General features: G+C 42.6%; 1 protein-coding gene across 1 annotated transcript in view; it reads left to right on the forward strand.

The window, feature by feature from the left end:
- Positions 1-5993: 5993 nt before the first annotated feature.
- LOC141152759 (matrix metalloproteinase-18-like) overlaps positions 5994-14570 on the forward strand; it is a 40532-nt gene continuing 31955 nt past the window's right edge. Inside the window, exons 1-4 of the mRNA XM_073637443.1 lie at positions 5994-6294; positions 7940-8090; positions 8432-8613; positions 9167-9401. Coding sequence (XP_073493544.1) covers positions 6073-6294; positions 7940-8090; positions 8432-8613; positions 9167-9401 — 790 coding nt within the window. The 5' untranslated portion in view covers positions 5994-6072. The remainder of the gene's footprint in view (positions 6295-7939; positions 8091-8431; positions 8614-9166; positions 9402-14570) is intronic.

The raw sequence follows: 14570 nt of genomic DNA on the forward strand, positions 1-14570 counted from the left end.
TACAGTGTTGACCCTTATTTTTCCAGACTTCTGCCCTTCTTCCTGTATTTACAGTGTTGACCCTTATTTCCAGACTTCTGCCCTTCTTCCCGTATTTATTGTTAACCCTTATTTCCAGACTTCTGCCCTTCTTCCTGTATTTACAGTGTTGACCCTTATTTCCAGACTTCTGCCCTTCTTCCTGTATTTACAGTGTTGACCCTTATTTCCAGACTTCTGCCCTTCTTCCTGTATTTACAGTGTTGACCCTTATTTCCAGACTTCTGCCCTTCTAACTGTATTTACAGTGTTGACCCTTATTTCCAGACTTCTGCCCTTCTTCCTGTATTTACAGTGTTGACCCTTATTTTTCCAGACTTCTTCCCTTCTTTTTGTATTTACAGTGTTGACCCTTATTTTTCCAGACTTCTGCCCTTCTTCCTGTATTTACAGTGTTGACCCTTATTTTTCCAGACTTATGCCCTTCTTCCTGTATTTCCAGTGTTGACCCTTATTTTTCCAGACTTCTGCCCTTCTTTTTGTATTTACAGTGTTGACCCTTATTTTTCCAGACTTCTGCCCTTCTTCCTGTATTTACAGTGTTGACCCTTATTTTTCCAGACTTCTGCCCCCCTTCTTGTATTTACAGTGTTGACCCTTATTTTTCCAGACTTCTGCCCTTCTTTTTGTATTTACAGTGTTGACCCTTATTTTTCCAGACTTCTGCCCTTCTTCCTGTATTTACAGTGTTGACCCTTATTTTTCCAGACTTCTGCCCTTCTTCCTGTATTTACAGTGTTGACCCTTATTTTTCCAGACTTCTGCCCTTCTTCCTGTATTTACAGTGTTGACCCTTATTTTTCCAGACTTCTGCCCTTCTTTTTGTATTTACAGTGTTGACCCTTATTTTTCCAGACTTCTGCCCTTCTTCCTGTATTTACAGTGTTGACCCTTTTTTTCCAGACTTCTGCCCTTCTTCTTGTATTTAGTGTTGACCCTTATTTCCAGACTTCTGCCCTTCTTCCTGTATTTACAGTGTTGACCCTTATTTTTCCAGACTTCTGCCCTTCTTCCTGTATTTACAGTGTTGACCCTTATTTCCAGACTTCTGCCCTTCTTTTTGTATTTACAGTGTTGACCCTTATTTTTCCAGACTTCTGCCCTTCTTCCTGTATTTACAGTGTTGACCCTTATTTTTCCAGACTTCTGCCCTTCTTTTTGTATTTACAGTGTTGACCCTTATTTTTCCAGACTTCTGCCCCCCTTCCTGTATTTACAGTGTTGACCCTTATTTCCAGACTTCTGCCCTTCTTCCTGTATTTACAGTGTTGACCCTTATTTCCAGACTTCTGCCCTTCTAACTGTATTTAGTGTTGACCCTTATTTCCAGACTTCTGCCCTTCTTCCTGTATTTAGTGTTAACCCTTATTTCCAGACTTCTGCCCTTCTTCCTGTATTTACAGTGTTGACCCTTATTTTTCCAGACTTCTGCCCTTCTTTTTGTATTTACAGTGTTGACCCTTATTTTTCCAGACTTCTGCCCTTCTTCCTGTATTTACAGTGTTGACCCTTATTTTTCCAGACTTCTGCCCTTCTTTTTGTATTTACAGTGTTGACCCTTATTTTTCCAGACTTCTGCCCTTCTTCCTGTATTTACAGTGGTGACCCTTATTTTTCCAGACTTCTGCCCTTCTTTTTGTATTTACAGTGTTGACCCTTATTTTTCCAGACTTCTGCCCTTCTTCCTGTATTTACAGTGTTGACCCTTATTTTTCCAGACTTCTGCCCTTCTTTTTGTATTTACAGTGTTGACCCTTATTTTTCCAGATTTCTGCCCTTCTTCCTGTATTTACAGTGTTGACCCTTATTTTTCCAGACTTCTGCCCCCCTTCTTGTATTTACAGTGTTGACCCTTATTTTTCCAGACTTCTGCCCTTCTTTTTGTATTTACAGTGTTGACCCTTATTTTTCCAGACTTCTGCCCTTCTTCCTGTATTTACAGTGTTGACCCTTTTTTCCAGACTTCTGCCCTTCTTCTTGTATTTACAGTGTTGACCCTTATTTCCAGACTTCTGCCCTTCTTCCTGTATTTACAGTGTTGACCCTTATTTCCAGACTTCTGCCCTTCTTCCTGTATTTACAGTGTTGACCCTTATTTCCAGACTTCTGCTCTTCTAACTGTATTTACAGTGTTGACCCTTATTTCCAGACTTCTGCCCTTCTTCCTGTATTTAGTGTTAACCCTTATTTCCAGACTTCTGCCCTTCTTCCTGTATTTACAGTGTTGACCCTTATTTCCAGACTTCTGCCCTTCTTCCTGTATTTACAGTGTTGACCCTTATTTCCAGACTTCTGCCCTTCTTCCTGTATTTACAGTGTTGACCCTTATTTCCAGACTTCTGCCCTTCTTTTTGTATTTACAGTGTTGACCCTTATTTTTCCAGACTTCTGCCCTTCTTCCTGTATTTAGTGTTGACCCTTATTTTTCCAGACTTCTGCCCTTCTTCCTGTATTTAGTGTTGACCCTTATTTTTCCAGATTTCTGCCCTTCTTCCTGTATTTACAGTGTTGACCCTTATTTTTCCAGACTTCTGCCCCCCTTCTTGTATTTACAGTGTTGACCCTTATTTTTCCAGACTTCTGCCCTTCTTTTTGTATTTACAGTGTTGACCCTTATTTTTCCAGACTTCTGCCCTTCTTCCTGTATTTACAGTGTTGACCCTTATTTTTCCAGACTTCTGCCCTTCTTCCTGTATTTACAGTGTTGACCCTTATTTTTCCAGACTTCTGCCCCCCTTCTTGTATTTACAGTGTTGACCCTTATTTTTCCAGACTTCTGCCCACCTTCTTGTTTTTACAGTGTTGACCCTTATTTTTCCAGACTTCTGCCCTTCTTCCTGTATTTACAGTGTTGACCCTTTTTTTCCAGACTTCTGCCCTTCTTCCTGTATTTACAGTGTTGACCCTTATTTCCAGACTTCTGCCCTTCTTCCTGTATTTACAGTGTTGACCCTTATTTCCAGACTTCTGCTCTTCTAACTGTATTTACAGTGTTGACCCTTATTTCCAGACTTCTGCCCTTCTTCCTGTATTTACAGTGTTGACCCTTATTTCCAGACTTCTGCCCTTCTTCCTGTATTTACAGTGTTGACCCTTATTTCCAGACTTCTGCCCTTCTTTTTGTATTTACAGTGTTGACCCTTATTTTTCCAGACTTCTGCCCTTCTTCCTGTATTTAGTGTTGACCCTTATTTTTCCAGACTTCTGCCCTTCTTCCTGTATTTAGTGTTGACCCTTATTTTTCCAGACTTCTGCCCTTCTTCCTGTATTTACAGTGTTGACCCTTATTTTTCCAGACTTCTGCCCTTCTTTTTGTATTTACAGTGTTGACCCTTATTTTTCCAGACTTCTGCCCTTCTTCCTGTATTTAGTGTTGACCCTTATTTTTCCAGACTTCTGCCCCCCTTCTTGTATTTACAGTGTCGACCCTTATTTTTCCAGACTTCTGCCCTTCTTTTTGTATTTACAGTGTTGACCCTTATTTTTCCAGACTTCTGCCCTTCTTCCTGTATTTACAGTGTTGACCCTTATTTTTCCAGACTTCTGCCCTTCTTCCTGTATTTACAGTGTTGACCCTTATTTTTCCAGACTTCTGCCCTTCTTTTTGTATTTACAGTGTTGACCCTTATTTTTCCAGACTTCTGCCCTTCTTCCTGTATTTACAGTGTTGACCCTTATTTTTCCAGACTTCTGCCCTTCTTTTTGTATTTACAGTGTTGACCCTTATTTTTCCAGACTTCTGCCCTTCTTTTTGTATTTACAGTGTTGACCCTTATTTTTCCAGACTTCTGCCCTTCTTCCTGTATTTACAGTGTTGACCCTTATTTTTCCAGACTTCTGCCCTTCTTCCTGTATTTACAGTGTTGACCCTTATTTTTCCAGACTTCTGCCCTTCTTTTTGTATTTACAGTGTTGACCCTTATTTTTCCAGACTTCTGCCCTTCTTCCTGTATTTACAGTGGTGACCCTTATTTTTCCAGACTTCTGCCCTTCTTTTTGTATTTACAGTGTTGACCCTTATTTTTCCAGACTTCTGTCCTTCTTCCTGTATTTACAGTGTTGACCCTTATTTTTCCAGACTTCTGCCCCCCTTCTTGTATTTACAGTGTTGACCCTTATTTTTCCAGACTTCTGCCCTTCTTTTTGTATTTACAGTGTTGACCCTTATTTTTCCAGACTTCTGCCCTTCTTCCTGTATTTACAGTGTTGACCCTTATTTTTCCAGACTTCTGCCCCCCTTCTTGTATTTACAGTGTTGACCCTTATTTTTCCAGACTTCTGCCCTTCTTCCTGTATTTACAGTGTTGACCCTTATTTTTCCAGACTTCTGCCCTTCTTCCTGTATTTACAGTGTTGACCCTTATTTTTCCAGACTTCTGCCCTTCTTCCTGTATTTACAGTGTTGACCCTTATTTTTCCGGATTTCTGCCCTTCTTCCTGTATTTACAGTGTTGTCCCTTATTTTTCCAGACTTCTGCCCTTCCTGGCAGCTGGATATCGGCTTCTGGGCCAAAACCTGACTGATGACAGGCCATCCTTGTCTATTCAGTGCTTGCAGTTTCACAATTACTACGTTTTTTTGTTTGTCCACCCACTTTTTTGATGATTGACCCTCCAGATTTGGGGAGTTTCCTGGCCATGGGCCCAAAATGTCAATCTTTTGGTCACTGAGCCTAATAGTTGTCACTTTTGCCTTGTGACATGGTCTACATCATGCTGGAAAAAGCATTGTTCACCACCAAATTGCTCCTGAATGGTTGAGAGAAGTTGATTTTGGAGGATATTTAGATGCCATTCTTTATTCATAGCATTATTCTTGTGAGTGAGCCCACTCTATGGATGAAAAGCCACCACACAGGAATGGTTTCAGGATGCTTTACTTTTTGTATGACACACGACAATGATTCTTCCAGATATCCAAAATAGTCTGAAGTGGGGGCTTCATCAGAGAAAATACCTTTAACCGGTCCTCTGCAGTCCAATCCCTGTACTTTCTGTATATTTTTTTTGTTTTTTTATTGAAAATAGTGGCTTCTTTGCTGCTCTTCTTGACGCCAGACCAGCCTCCAAAACCCTTTTCCTCACTTCATGCGTAAGGCCTCACTCCAACTCCCGTTTTTTCCACTTAGGAGAAAAACAGACCTATTATTTTGATAAGACTTTGATTAAACTGCAGTCCAAGTGTCATCAGTTTTTCTAATTCGTGGAGAAAAAACAAAAGTTTGTCCAACTTCTCCCATGTGACAGTCTGTGAAAATCAAATGTCATCCAAGTGCAGTCAGATTTTTTTCATGGACCCATAGACTTGCATTGCCAATTTTTCAGACCTTCGGATCAAAATCGGACATGTATCCACGATTTCGCTCTGCAAAATATCACGGACATGTGAATAGCCCCATAGACTATCACAAGTGAGTGCTGTCCATGAAAACCACGGATACCACTCGTACGCGAAAATCGGACATCTGAATGAGGCCTTATTGCACGACTACCTGCCTGCTGCAATTCCAGAGCAAGCTCTGCCCTGGTGTTGAACTGATTCCGTAACTGAATCCTCATTATGATTCTAGCCCTTGCTTAATTTTCTTGGCCACCCTGAAGCCTTTAACAACAATTAAATCTCTTAGAATTGTGTTTTAGTGCTGAAATTGCTTTTTAATGGCAAAGAATGAAGAATTTGAAGAACAATCTAAACTTAATCCAAGTTGCCACTATAAACAGTGAAGTGGCAAACTTTGTGAAAACCCAACATTTCTGTCCGTCTCAAAAGCTTTGGCCACGACTCTATAAAATGTCAATAGTCTTTATTTAAAAGAGCCTGATTTATTGGCCCATTTAATTCTTGTGCTGGCTTTTATGCCCTAGGTAGTACAGCATGTTTCTGACATGTTCTTGGTGGGCTTGTTTTTTGTACATTTTTGCACAGAGAGTTGTAAGTACACAAGACCTGTTTGGACAGGTTTAATGTTCAGCCAGGTTGGAAAGACAAGACCCTGACCGGGAGTGATCAGTCTGAGAGTCTACGGCACAGGAATGGCCGCAAGATTTTGGCTGGTACATTTAGCCTGTGTCGCAGTGTTGATCATTTTACCCTTTGGGTCCTTCAGACCAGTTTCTGAAGATATAATTGATGATTCCTCCACCAACCTGTCATCGGCAGAAATTAATGTACCTGTCTATCCTGTACTGCAGCCTCGTGGAAGGAAACCAGAAGCTCAAGCCCAAATCAGTTCAGAACAATTCAAACTTGCAGCGGTAAGAATTTATTACATATGTGTTTTTGTTATTCTAGCTAATGTATAAAATATACTATGGAAAGCAGGAGGCATGGATGTAGGGGACCGCACGGACAGAGCAAAGCTGAATTTATCATTTTTGGGGGGTAACTCACTGAAAGATCAGACTAAAGCATCATATAGCCTTTCTGAAATTGTAAGTACCCCCATCCTCTTCTGGTTCTATCTAGATAACATATGCCTATTTTATTAAAGACTGTTGACAGATCCCCTTTAACCTCTTACCGACATGTGACGTACAGTTACGTCATATGTTGGGTACCTGACTTAGATGCAGGCTCAGTAATTGAGCTGTCATCTTTCCTGGCGGATGAAGAGTGTGATATTCAGCAGAGCTCTACCGGCGGTTGTTAACCTGTCGTGTGAATGTCTGTCAGTGGCATTTATGGCTCGCCGGCATGGGGGGCGTCATTCTGTGTGCCCACCTGTGCCTCCGTGTCCTGATCAGGGGGGTAACGATAAGTTGCCATGATGCCTGGGGATCTGCCATCATCACTGTACTCCTGTGAAAGCCGGCATTCATAGGAGACCGTGATTTTTGCTATACACAGCAAATTCACCACATGATCCCTGAGGTGACTAATAAAAAAAAAAAAAAAAGTTTTTGAAAATATAAAAAAATTAAAAGTTAAATCCCCTTTTTCCTCTATTCATTTGGTTTTACTACTGATGTAAAAGTCAGATCTATCAAAATATAAAAGTAATTAATCCGGTCGGTAAATGGTGTAATGAGAAAAAAAAAAAACAACTAAATGCCAAAATTATATTTTTTCCGCCACTTCAAAACTGCATTAAGAGGCTATCAAAAAATACCCCAAAATGGTGTAGATAAAAAAGGTCCGCTCAGGGCGCAAAAAAAGCTTTCATTAAGCTCCCAAAGTCGAATGTGTTGCGAATCTCAAAGAAAGGGTGACCAGCAAAATTTAATTTAATTTTATTTTTATTTTTTTTAATGTACAAATTTACAACTTTTTTTTTTTTTTTTCTTTTACCACCTAAACAAAACAATTTGCGGCATTGCACGTTTTTCGCTATTTTGCCACACTTTTTTACTTTTCGTTTTCTGGCTTTCCAGTGCATCATATGATAAAATGAATGGAGTCATTCAAAATTACATTTCATTCTGCACAACCCCTCCTATGCCAATGTTGACAAAATAACAAAAAAAAAGTTTATGGCTCTTGGAAGAAGAAGAGGGAAAAAAAAAGAAACCCCCAAAAACAAAATCGTCCTGTCAGGAAGGGGTCATGGTTGAGTTCACACCTAATTGACCTGCGGCGTGGATTCCAAATTTTGCGGCGTGTCAAGTGTTTTGCACGGATTTCACACTTTGTATTGGAAAGAGTGAAACTGGCACGAAAATCTGCATGTCGGTACTGCTGTTCCCGGTGACTTGACTTGTGATGTCACATGCCGACTGCAGCCGATGAGCGTCAGAGCGGACATGTGACACTAATATTCCTTCAGAGCAGACATCCGATGTTATTAAATAATATGGGCTGCAACTGATGAAGCAATATAATCAGTGCCTCTCCTCTCCGGAGATGGTGCCGGAATAGCCCTCTATGGTTGTGTACAATACCATATTTCTTGTCACCCATCAGGACTATCTGATAGAGTTTGGTTACCTCCCTGATGAGAACCTTACAGATTATCTTGTTCCTGACACTCCATTTATCCCAGAGGACCAGTTGCCAGATGAGTTTATCAGTGGACTGGAATGGTTCCAGAGACAGAACGGACTCAAAGTCACCGGTAAGCAGCAAACGCTACGTCAAAACCTTACTGAGATGAACAACCATAATTGCGTAAAACCTGGACGACTTCTAAGGTTCACATTTTGGATTTTGCCATTGACTCCTTTCCAAGGGAAATGTAGTATGCAGAAGAGCGTCCTACATTAGCTAGCTGCTAAGGTACGGATCGGGCTGCCTCTAACAGCAGCAACCGGAGTTTGCGCACATTGCTGCTGTTTAACCATTTAGATGCATGCATTTAAGTGATGTCTCCTATTGCGGAAGATTTTTTTTCTTTCTGGTACAATCCACCACAGAGAAAAATACACTCACTGACTTAATTTCCTTTCTTTTCTCCAGGTAGAGTGGATGATGAAACTAGTGATGCAATGAAGCTTCCCCGTTGTGGAAAGCATGAGCAGCGCATGTCCTATAATGTGGGCGCCAAGTGGAAAAAAGATAGTCTAACTTACAAGATCATTAATACTACCGCTCTCTTACCAAACAAACTTGTCCGAGAAGAGTTAATTAAAGCCTTGAAGGTATGAATAGCTAGTCCTTATGGTTCATTGGGAATTACTAAGGTAGAGGTGAACTTCACTAGGATCTACGATCAGTGGAGGGCAACCCAGTGCCAAAGTAGCCCATTTAGCTATTTCCTAGCACAGTTGAACAATCAAGTGAAAGTTGTAGATCCCTGGATAGTTGGAGGTAAAGTAAAACAAAACTAGGGTTGTAGCCCCTGCCAGTCAGATTTCCACCAATCACATATTCTAGTAGTGATAGTTTCAGTTTTTCCATAGAATTCTCTATAAGCACTAAAACCAAAAAAATATGTATGCCGCAAATATAGTAATATAAAACCGTATAAAAATGCAGTAAAAAGAGAAGTCTGTGTGTATATTAGGCCTCAGAGTTATTGAGCTAACTAACCCAACAGTCCAGACACAGCAGTAAACCACCACACATTCGACTCACTAAAGAAATTCATATTCGTAAAATTAGATCCATCAACAGCAGATTGTTGACAGTTTCCTCTACAGAGTATACATGTCCCCACGTATATTCTTAAATGTTATTACTGTTTGTTTCCAGGTCTGGGAGAGCGTGTCTCCTCTTAAATTCGTGGAAGTAGGTATCAATCAGACAGCTGACATCGATATTTTCTTCGTGTCTGGACGACACAACGATGGAGAACGGAATGCCTTTGATGGCCCCGGTCGTGTTCTTGGCCATGCCTTCATGCCCCCATTCAGCAAAACTAAGAAAGATTTAGATGGAGACTTACATCTTGATAATGATGAGAAGTGGTCAATTAATGAAAAGAAAGGTATCTATCTCTTAGCAAAGTCAAAGAAGCTTTATTGGCAGATTAGCATTGCCAAAACAAGAGTAGGGATAGGAACTCTGGGAGTGATGGATAGAGGGTGTTGGGATTGGGATAAGAACTGTGGGCGTGATGGCTAGAGGCGGTTGGGATGGGGATAAGGACAGTGACTGTGATAGAAAAAGGCTGTTGGGATAAGGACTTTAGGGATGATGGTTAAAGACTGTTGTGACGGGGATAAGGACTGTGGGGGTGATGGCTAGAGGCGGTTGGGATGGGGATAGGGACTGAGGGGCTGACAGGCTGTTGGGGTGGGGATAGATACAGTGACTGTGATAGAAAAAGGCTGTTGGGATAAGAACTTTAGGGATGATGGTTAAAGACTGGACTGTTGTGATGGGGATAAGGACTGTGGGGGTGATGGCTAGAAGCTGTTGGGACAGGGATAGGGACTGTGAGGGTGATGGCTAGAGGCTGTCTGGATGGGTATAGGGATGGTGGGGAATGGCTAGAAGCTGTCAGGATGGGGATAGGGCCTGTGAGGGAGAATGGATAGAGGTTGTTGGGACAGGGATAGGGACTGTGGGCATGAGGTGGAGGGTGGTGGCTACAGAAGTCCATAGCTTATCATACTAAAACAGTCTAGGGCATGCATTCACATACTGCGCTGCTATGTCCATCTCTGCTTCCAGCTTCCCCTAGCACCATATCTCCTCTATCACCATGGAGCTGTATTCCAGGAAGAGATCGGAGAGTCTACTGAATTGTGTCCCTCATTGCTGAGTATTTGGTGCATTGCAGCAGAAAATTGGTCTCGTCTCCGATGGCCTCCCGATCACAGTGTGGCTACAGTCTGTCTTCTCTGGTCTTGTATGTCCGTGCTGGCCGGATTCAACAGTAACACTGTAGACACTGAAGCTTTGTGGGTTAGGGAGTTTCTCCTGATATGGGGCCAGTTTTAGGCTTTTTCCAAATGGTCATTTTCTGTTATGTGGTTATCTTTCCTCATGGTGTAGAATATATCCTTTTGGGTTTGTCTTGTACTCATGGTTGTGAAAGTGATAATGCCTACTGAGAACCTCTTTTTACATTTTATGGCTGAGGCCTTTGACCATTTCTAGGACGGGGACAGTTTGAAGAGACCACACAACTGTGGGGTTTGTGAAGATGACCTCTTGGTGGATTTCATCTACAGAAGCAGTTGATTGTAATCTGACACATTTCTTGGGTGACTGGCGCTGAAATTTGCCAGTTTCATATCGGTAATGGCATAGTCTGCCACACTCTTGCCTACTAAATCTAGCTAATGGCTTCCTAGAGAGTCTGTCTTAGTGCGGTCATAAGGTGTATGACGTCCTAAACTTCTACGTAAGTTCAGGAGCTTTATGCCGTCTTTCTTGACTGTATTGTCATAGCGGTTTCTCTCCATGTGAACCAAGCTGTGGCTGTCAGTCTCTGCGCCAAATATGTCGATGTTTTTATCTTTGGTCAGAAAGTCTTTCTCTCCTTGATCTTGCATTGAGACCTCTAAAGATGAGATCTGTGCCCTGGGGTGTTGTGCTAGGGTGAGGTCTGGCACAGAATTGATTCTAGCAGCCACATCCATGTTGATTATCTGGATGGCTTGGTAGGTAGGGTATAACCTTTGTTTATAGCAGCGGTGACCAGATGATTTCATGGGAATTTTAGTTGGGTCGTCCTTTCTAGTTGGGTCAGTTCTCCTGCCCTCAGGTGATGCTGGTTTTGCAGGTTGTTTGTACGCATGTGTATAATATGGTTTGGGTTGGTAAAACTATGTTCAATAGTTGCACAGCAGATTTTCCTAGCCTTTTTACCTGGGAATAGCTGGGGATATTCAGGTACTTCCTATATGAGTCTATTAAGACTGTCTGAGCCTGGCATTTTCTTGCTGCAGTACCTGTAGTGCTCCTTCTATTTCCTACACATTTATTCACATTTCAGTTTCTCTTTCTCGGTAATTACTTGGGTCATGGTGATGCCACCATCTCATTTTCTGCTGTTGGTATCCCGTGTTCCACTTGGCAGGTCTGTGCCGGAGTTTTTTCTGGTGGTGGTCTTCTGGTTTGCTTCCATTAATTTCAGTTGTATTATTTAGTATTCTTAGCATTCATTCCAGTGGGTGTGACTTTGCACTCCCTTCTTTCGGTAACCCTCTTACCCCCCTCCTGGTTCAAATGTCCAGGTGTTTGTGTTTCTAGGTTAGCAATCTCCTGTCTGAGCCTGGCATTTTCTTGCTGCAGTACCTGTAGTTTTTTTTTTCTCATTAATTACTTGATCATTTGCATTTTTGGCACCACATTTTGTTTGAATCTCTCCCATAATTGCTTACAGTTACTTTAAAATTGAAGTAGAGCAGTTTCTCAGGGTCTCGGGTGAGGAGTCTGAAGCACGAATGGCGGCAGGATCTCTCTGGTGGTTTAAAAATCATGGAAATGCACACAACACATGTTTTCTTGCACTTGAAATCCTCTCTGATTAATGCCCTACTTGCCTGGGCTGAGCATTTTGGTGGACGCCGTCTCTTGGCAGGTTTGTTGTGGTACCATGTTCTTTCCATTTGATGATGATGGATTTGATGGTGCTCCGGGGGATCAGCAGAGATTGGGATATTTTTTTATAACCCAGCCCTGACTTGTATTTCTTAACGACTTTGTCCCAGACTTGTTAGTTCATGGTGTTGTTTGGTTAGTGGTGCCTCTTGCTTAATGGTGTTGTTTGGAGAGCTCCTTGGTCTTCATGGTGTTGTTTGGTTAGTGGTGCCTCTTGCTTAATGGTGTTGTTTGGAGAGTTCCTTGGTCTTCATGGTGTTGTTTGGAGATCTCCTTGGTCTTCATGGTGTTGTTTGGAGATCTCCTTGGTCTTCATGGTGTTGTTTGGAGATCTCCTTGGTCTTCATGGTGTTGTTTGGAGATCTCCTTGGTCTTCATGGTGTTGTTTGGAGATCTCCTTGGTCTTCATGGTGTTGTTTGGAGAGCTCCTTGGCCCTCATGGTGGTGTTTGGAGATCTCCTTGGTCTTCATGGTGTTGTTTGGAGAGCTCCTTGGTCTTCATGGTGTTCTTTGGAGAGCTCCTTGGCCCTCATGGTGTTGTTTGGAGAGCTCTTTGGTCTTCATGGTGTTGTTTGGAGATCTCCTTGGTCTTCATGGTGTTGTTTGGAGAGCTCCTTGGCCCTCATGGTGTTGTTTGGAGATTTCTTTGGTCTTCATGGTGTTGTTTGGAGAGCTCCTTGGTCTTCATGGTGTTGTTTGGTTAGTGGTGCCTCTTGCTTAATAGTGTTACAGCCTCTGTGGCCTTTCAGAAAAGGTAAAGTGTATTTACTGACAGACCATATGACACTTAGATTACACACAGGTTTACGTCCTGTCACTAATCATGTGACTTATGAAGAGAATTGTTCGCACCAGACATTTTTAGGGGCTTCATAGCAAAAGGAGTGAATACACATGCACATTTTTAGTTATTTGATCTCATGAATTTAATTTACGTCTATATTTTTCTCACTTCACTTCACCAACTTAGACCATTTAGTGTTGATGCATCACACACAAATGGGATTACAAAAATCTTTAAACACCGGTAACAAGCTAGGTAAAAAGCAAAGGTGGTGAATACTTTTGCAAGCCATTGTATATTGTGCTTCTGGGGAGGGTACGTAGTGCTGCGCTCAGGTGTTTGGTGCTTCTGGGGAGGTATGTAGTGCTGTGCTATGGTATATGGTGCTTCTGGGGAGGTATGTAGTGCTGTGCTATGGTATATGGGGCTTCTGGGGAGGTATGTAGTGCTGTGCTATGGTATATGGGGCTTCTGGGGAGGTATGTAGTTCTGTGCCATGGTATATGGTGCTTCTGGGGAGGTATGTGGTGCTGTGCTATGGTATATGGTGCTTCTGGGGAGGTATGTAGTGCTGTGCTATGGTATATGGTGCTTCTGGGGAGGTATGTAGTGCTGTGCTATGGTATATGGTGCTTCTGGGGAGGTATGTAGTGCTGTGCTATGGTATATGTTGCTCCTGGGGAGGTATGTAGTTCTGTGCCATGGTATATGGTGCTTCTGGGGAGGTATGTGGTGCTGTGCTATGGTATATGGTGCTTCTGGGGAGGTATGTGGTGCTGTGCTATGGTATATGGTGCTTCTGGAGAGGTATGTGGTGCTGCGCTATGGTATATGGTGCTTCTGGGGAGGTATGTAGTGCTGTGCTATGGTATATGGTGCTTCTGGGGAGGTATGTGGTGCTGTGCTATGGTATATGGTGCTTCTGGGGAGGTATGTAGTACTGTGCTATGGTATATGGTGCTTCTGGGGAGGTATGTAGTTCTGTGCTATGGTATATGGTGCTTCTGGGGAGGTATGTGGTGCTGTGCTATGGTATATGGTGCTTCTGGGGAGGTATGTGGTGCTGTGCTATGGTATATGGTGCTTCTGGGGAGGTATGTGGTGCTGTGCTATGGTATATGGTGCTTCTGGGGAGGTATGTAGTTCTGTGCTATGGTATATGGTGCTTCTGGGGAGGTATGTAGTGCTGTGCTATGGTATATGGGGCTTCTGGGGAGGTATGTAGTGCTGTGCTATGGTATATGGTGCTTCTGGGGAGGTATGTAGTGCTGTGCTATGGTATATGGGGCTTCTGGGGAGGTATGTAGTGCTGTGCTATGGTATATGGGGCTTCTGGGGAGGTATGTAGTGCTGTGCTATGGTATATGGTGCTTCTGGGGAGGTATGTAGTGCTGTGCTATGGTATATGGTGCTTCTGGGGAGGTATGTGGTGCTGTGCTATGGTATATGGTGCTTCTGGGGAGGTATGTAGTGCTGTGCTATGGTATATGGTGCTTCTGGGGAGGTATGTGGTGCTGTGCTATGGTATATGGTGCTTCTGGGGAGGTATGTAGTGCTGTGCTATGGTATATGGTGCTTCTGGGGAGGTATGTGGTGCTGTGCTATGGTATATGGTGCTTCTGGGGAGGTATGTAGTGCTGTGCTATGGTATATGGTGCTTCTGGGAGGTATGTAGTGCTGTGCTATGGTATATGGGGCTTCTGGGGAGGTATGTGGTGCTGTGCTATGGTATATGGTGCTTCTGGGGAGGTATGTGGTGCTGTGCTATGGTATATGGGGCTTCTGGGGAGGTATGTGGTGCTGTGCTATGGTATATGG

This window comes from Phyllobates terribilis, unplaced genomic scaffold, assembly GCF_046119375.1.
Source record: "Phyllobates terribilis strain yellow unplaced genomic scaffold, ASM4611937v1 Scaffold_6__1_contigs__length_29720123, whole genome shotgun sequence".
Classification (NCBI taxonomy): Eukaryota; Metazoa; Chordata; class Amphibia; order Anura; family Dendrobatidae; genus Phyllobates; species Phyllobates terribilis.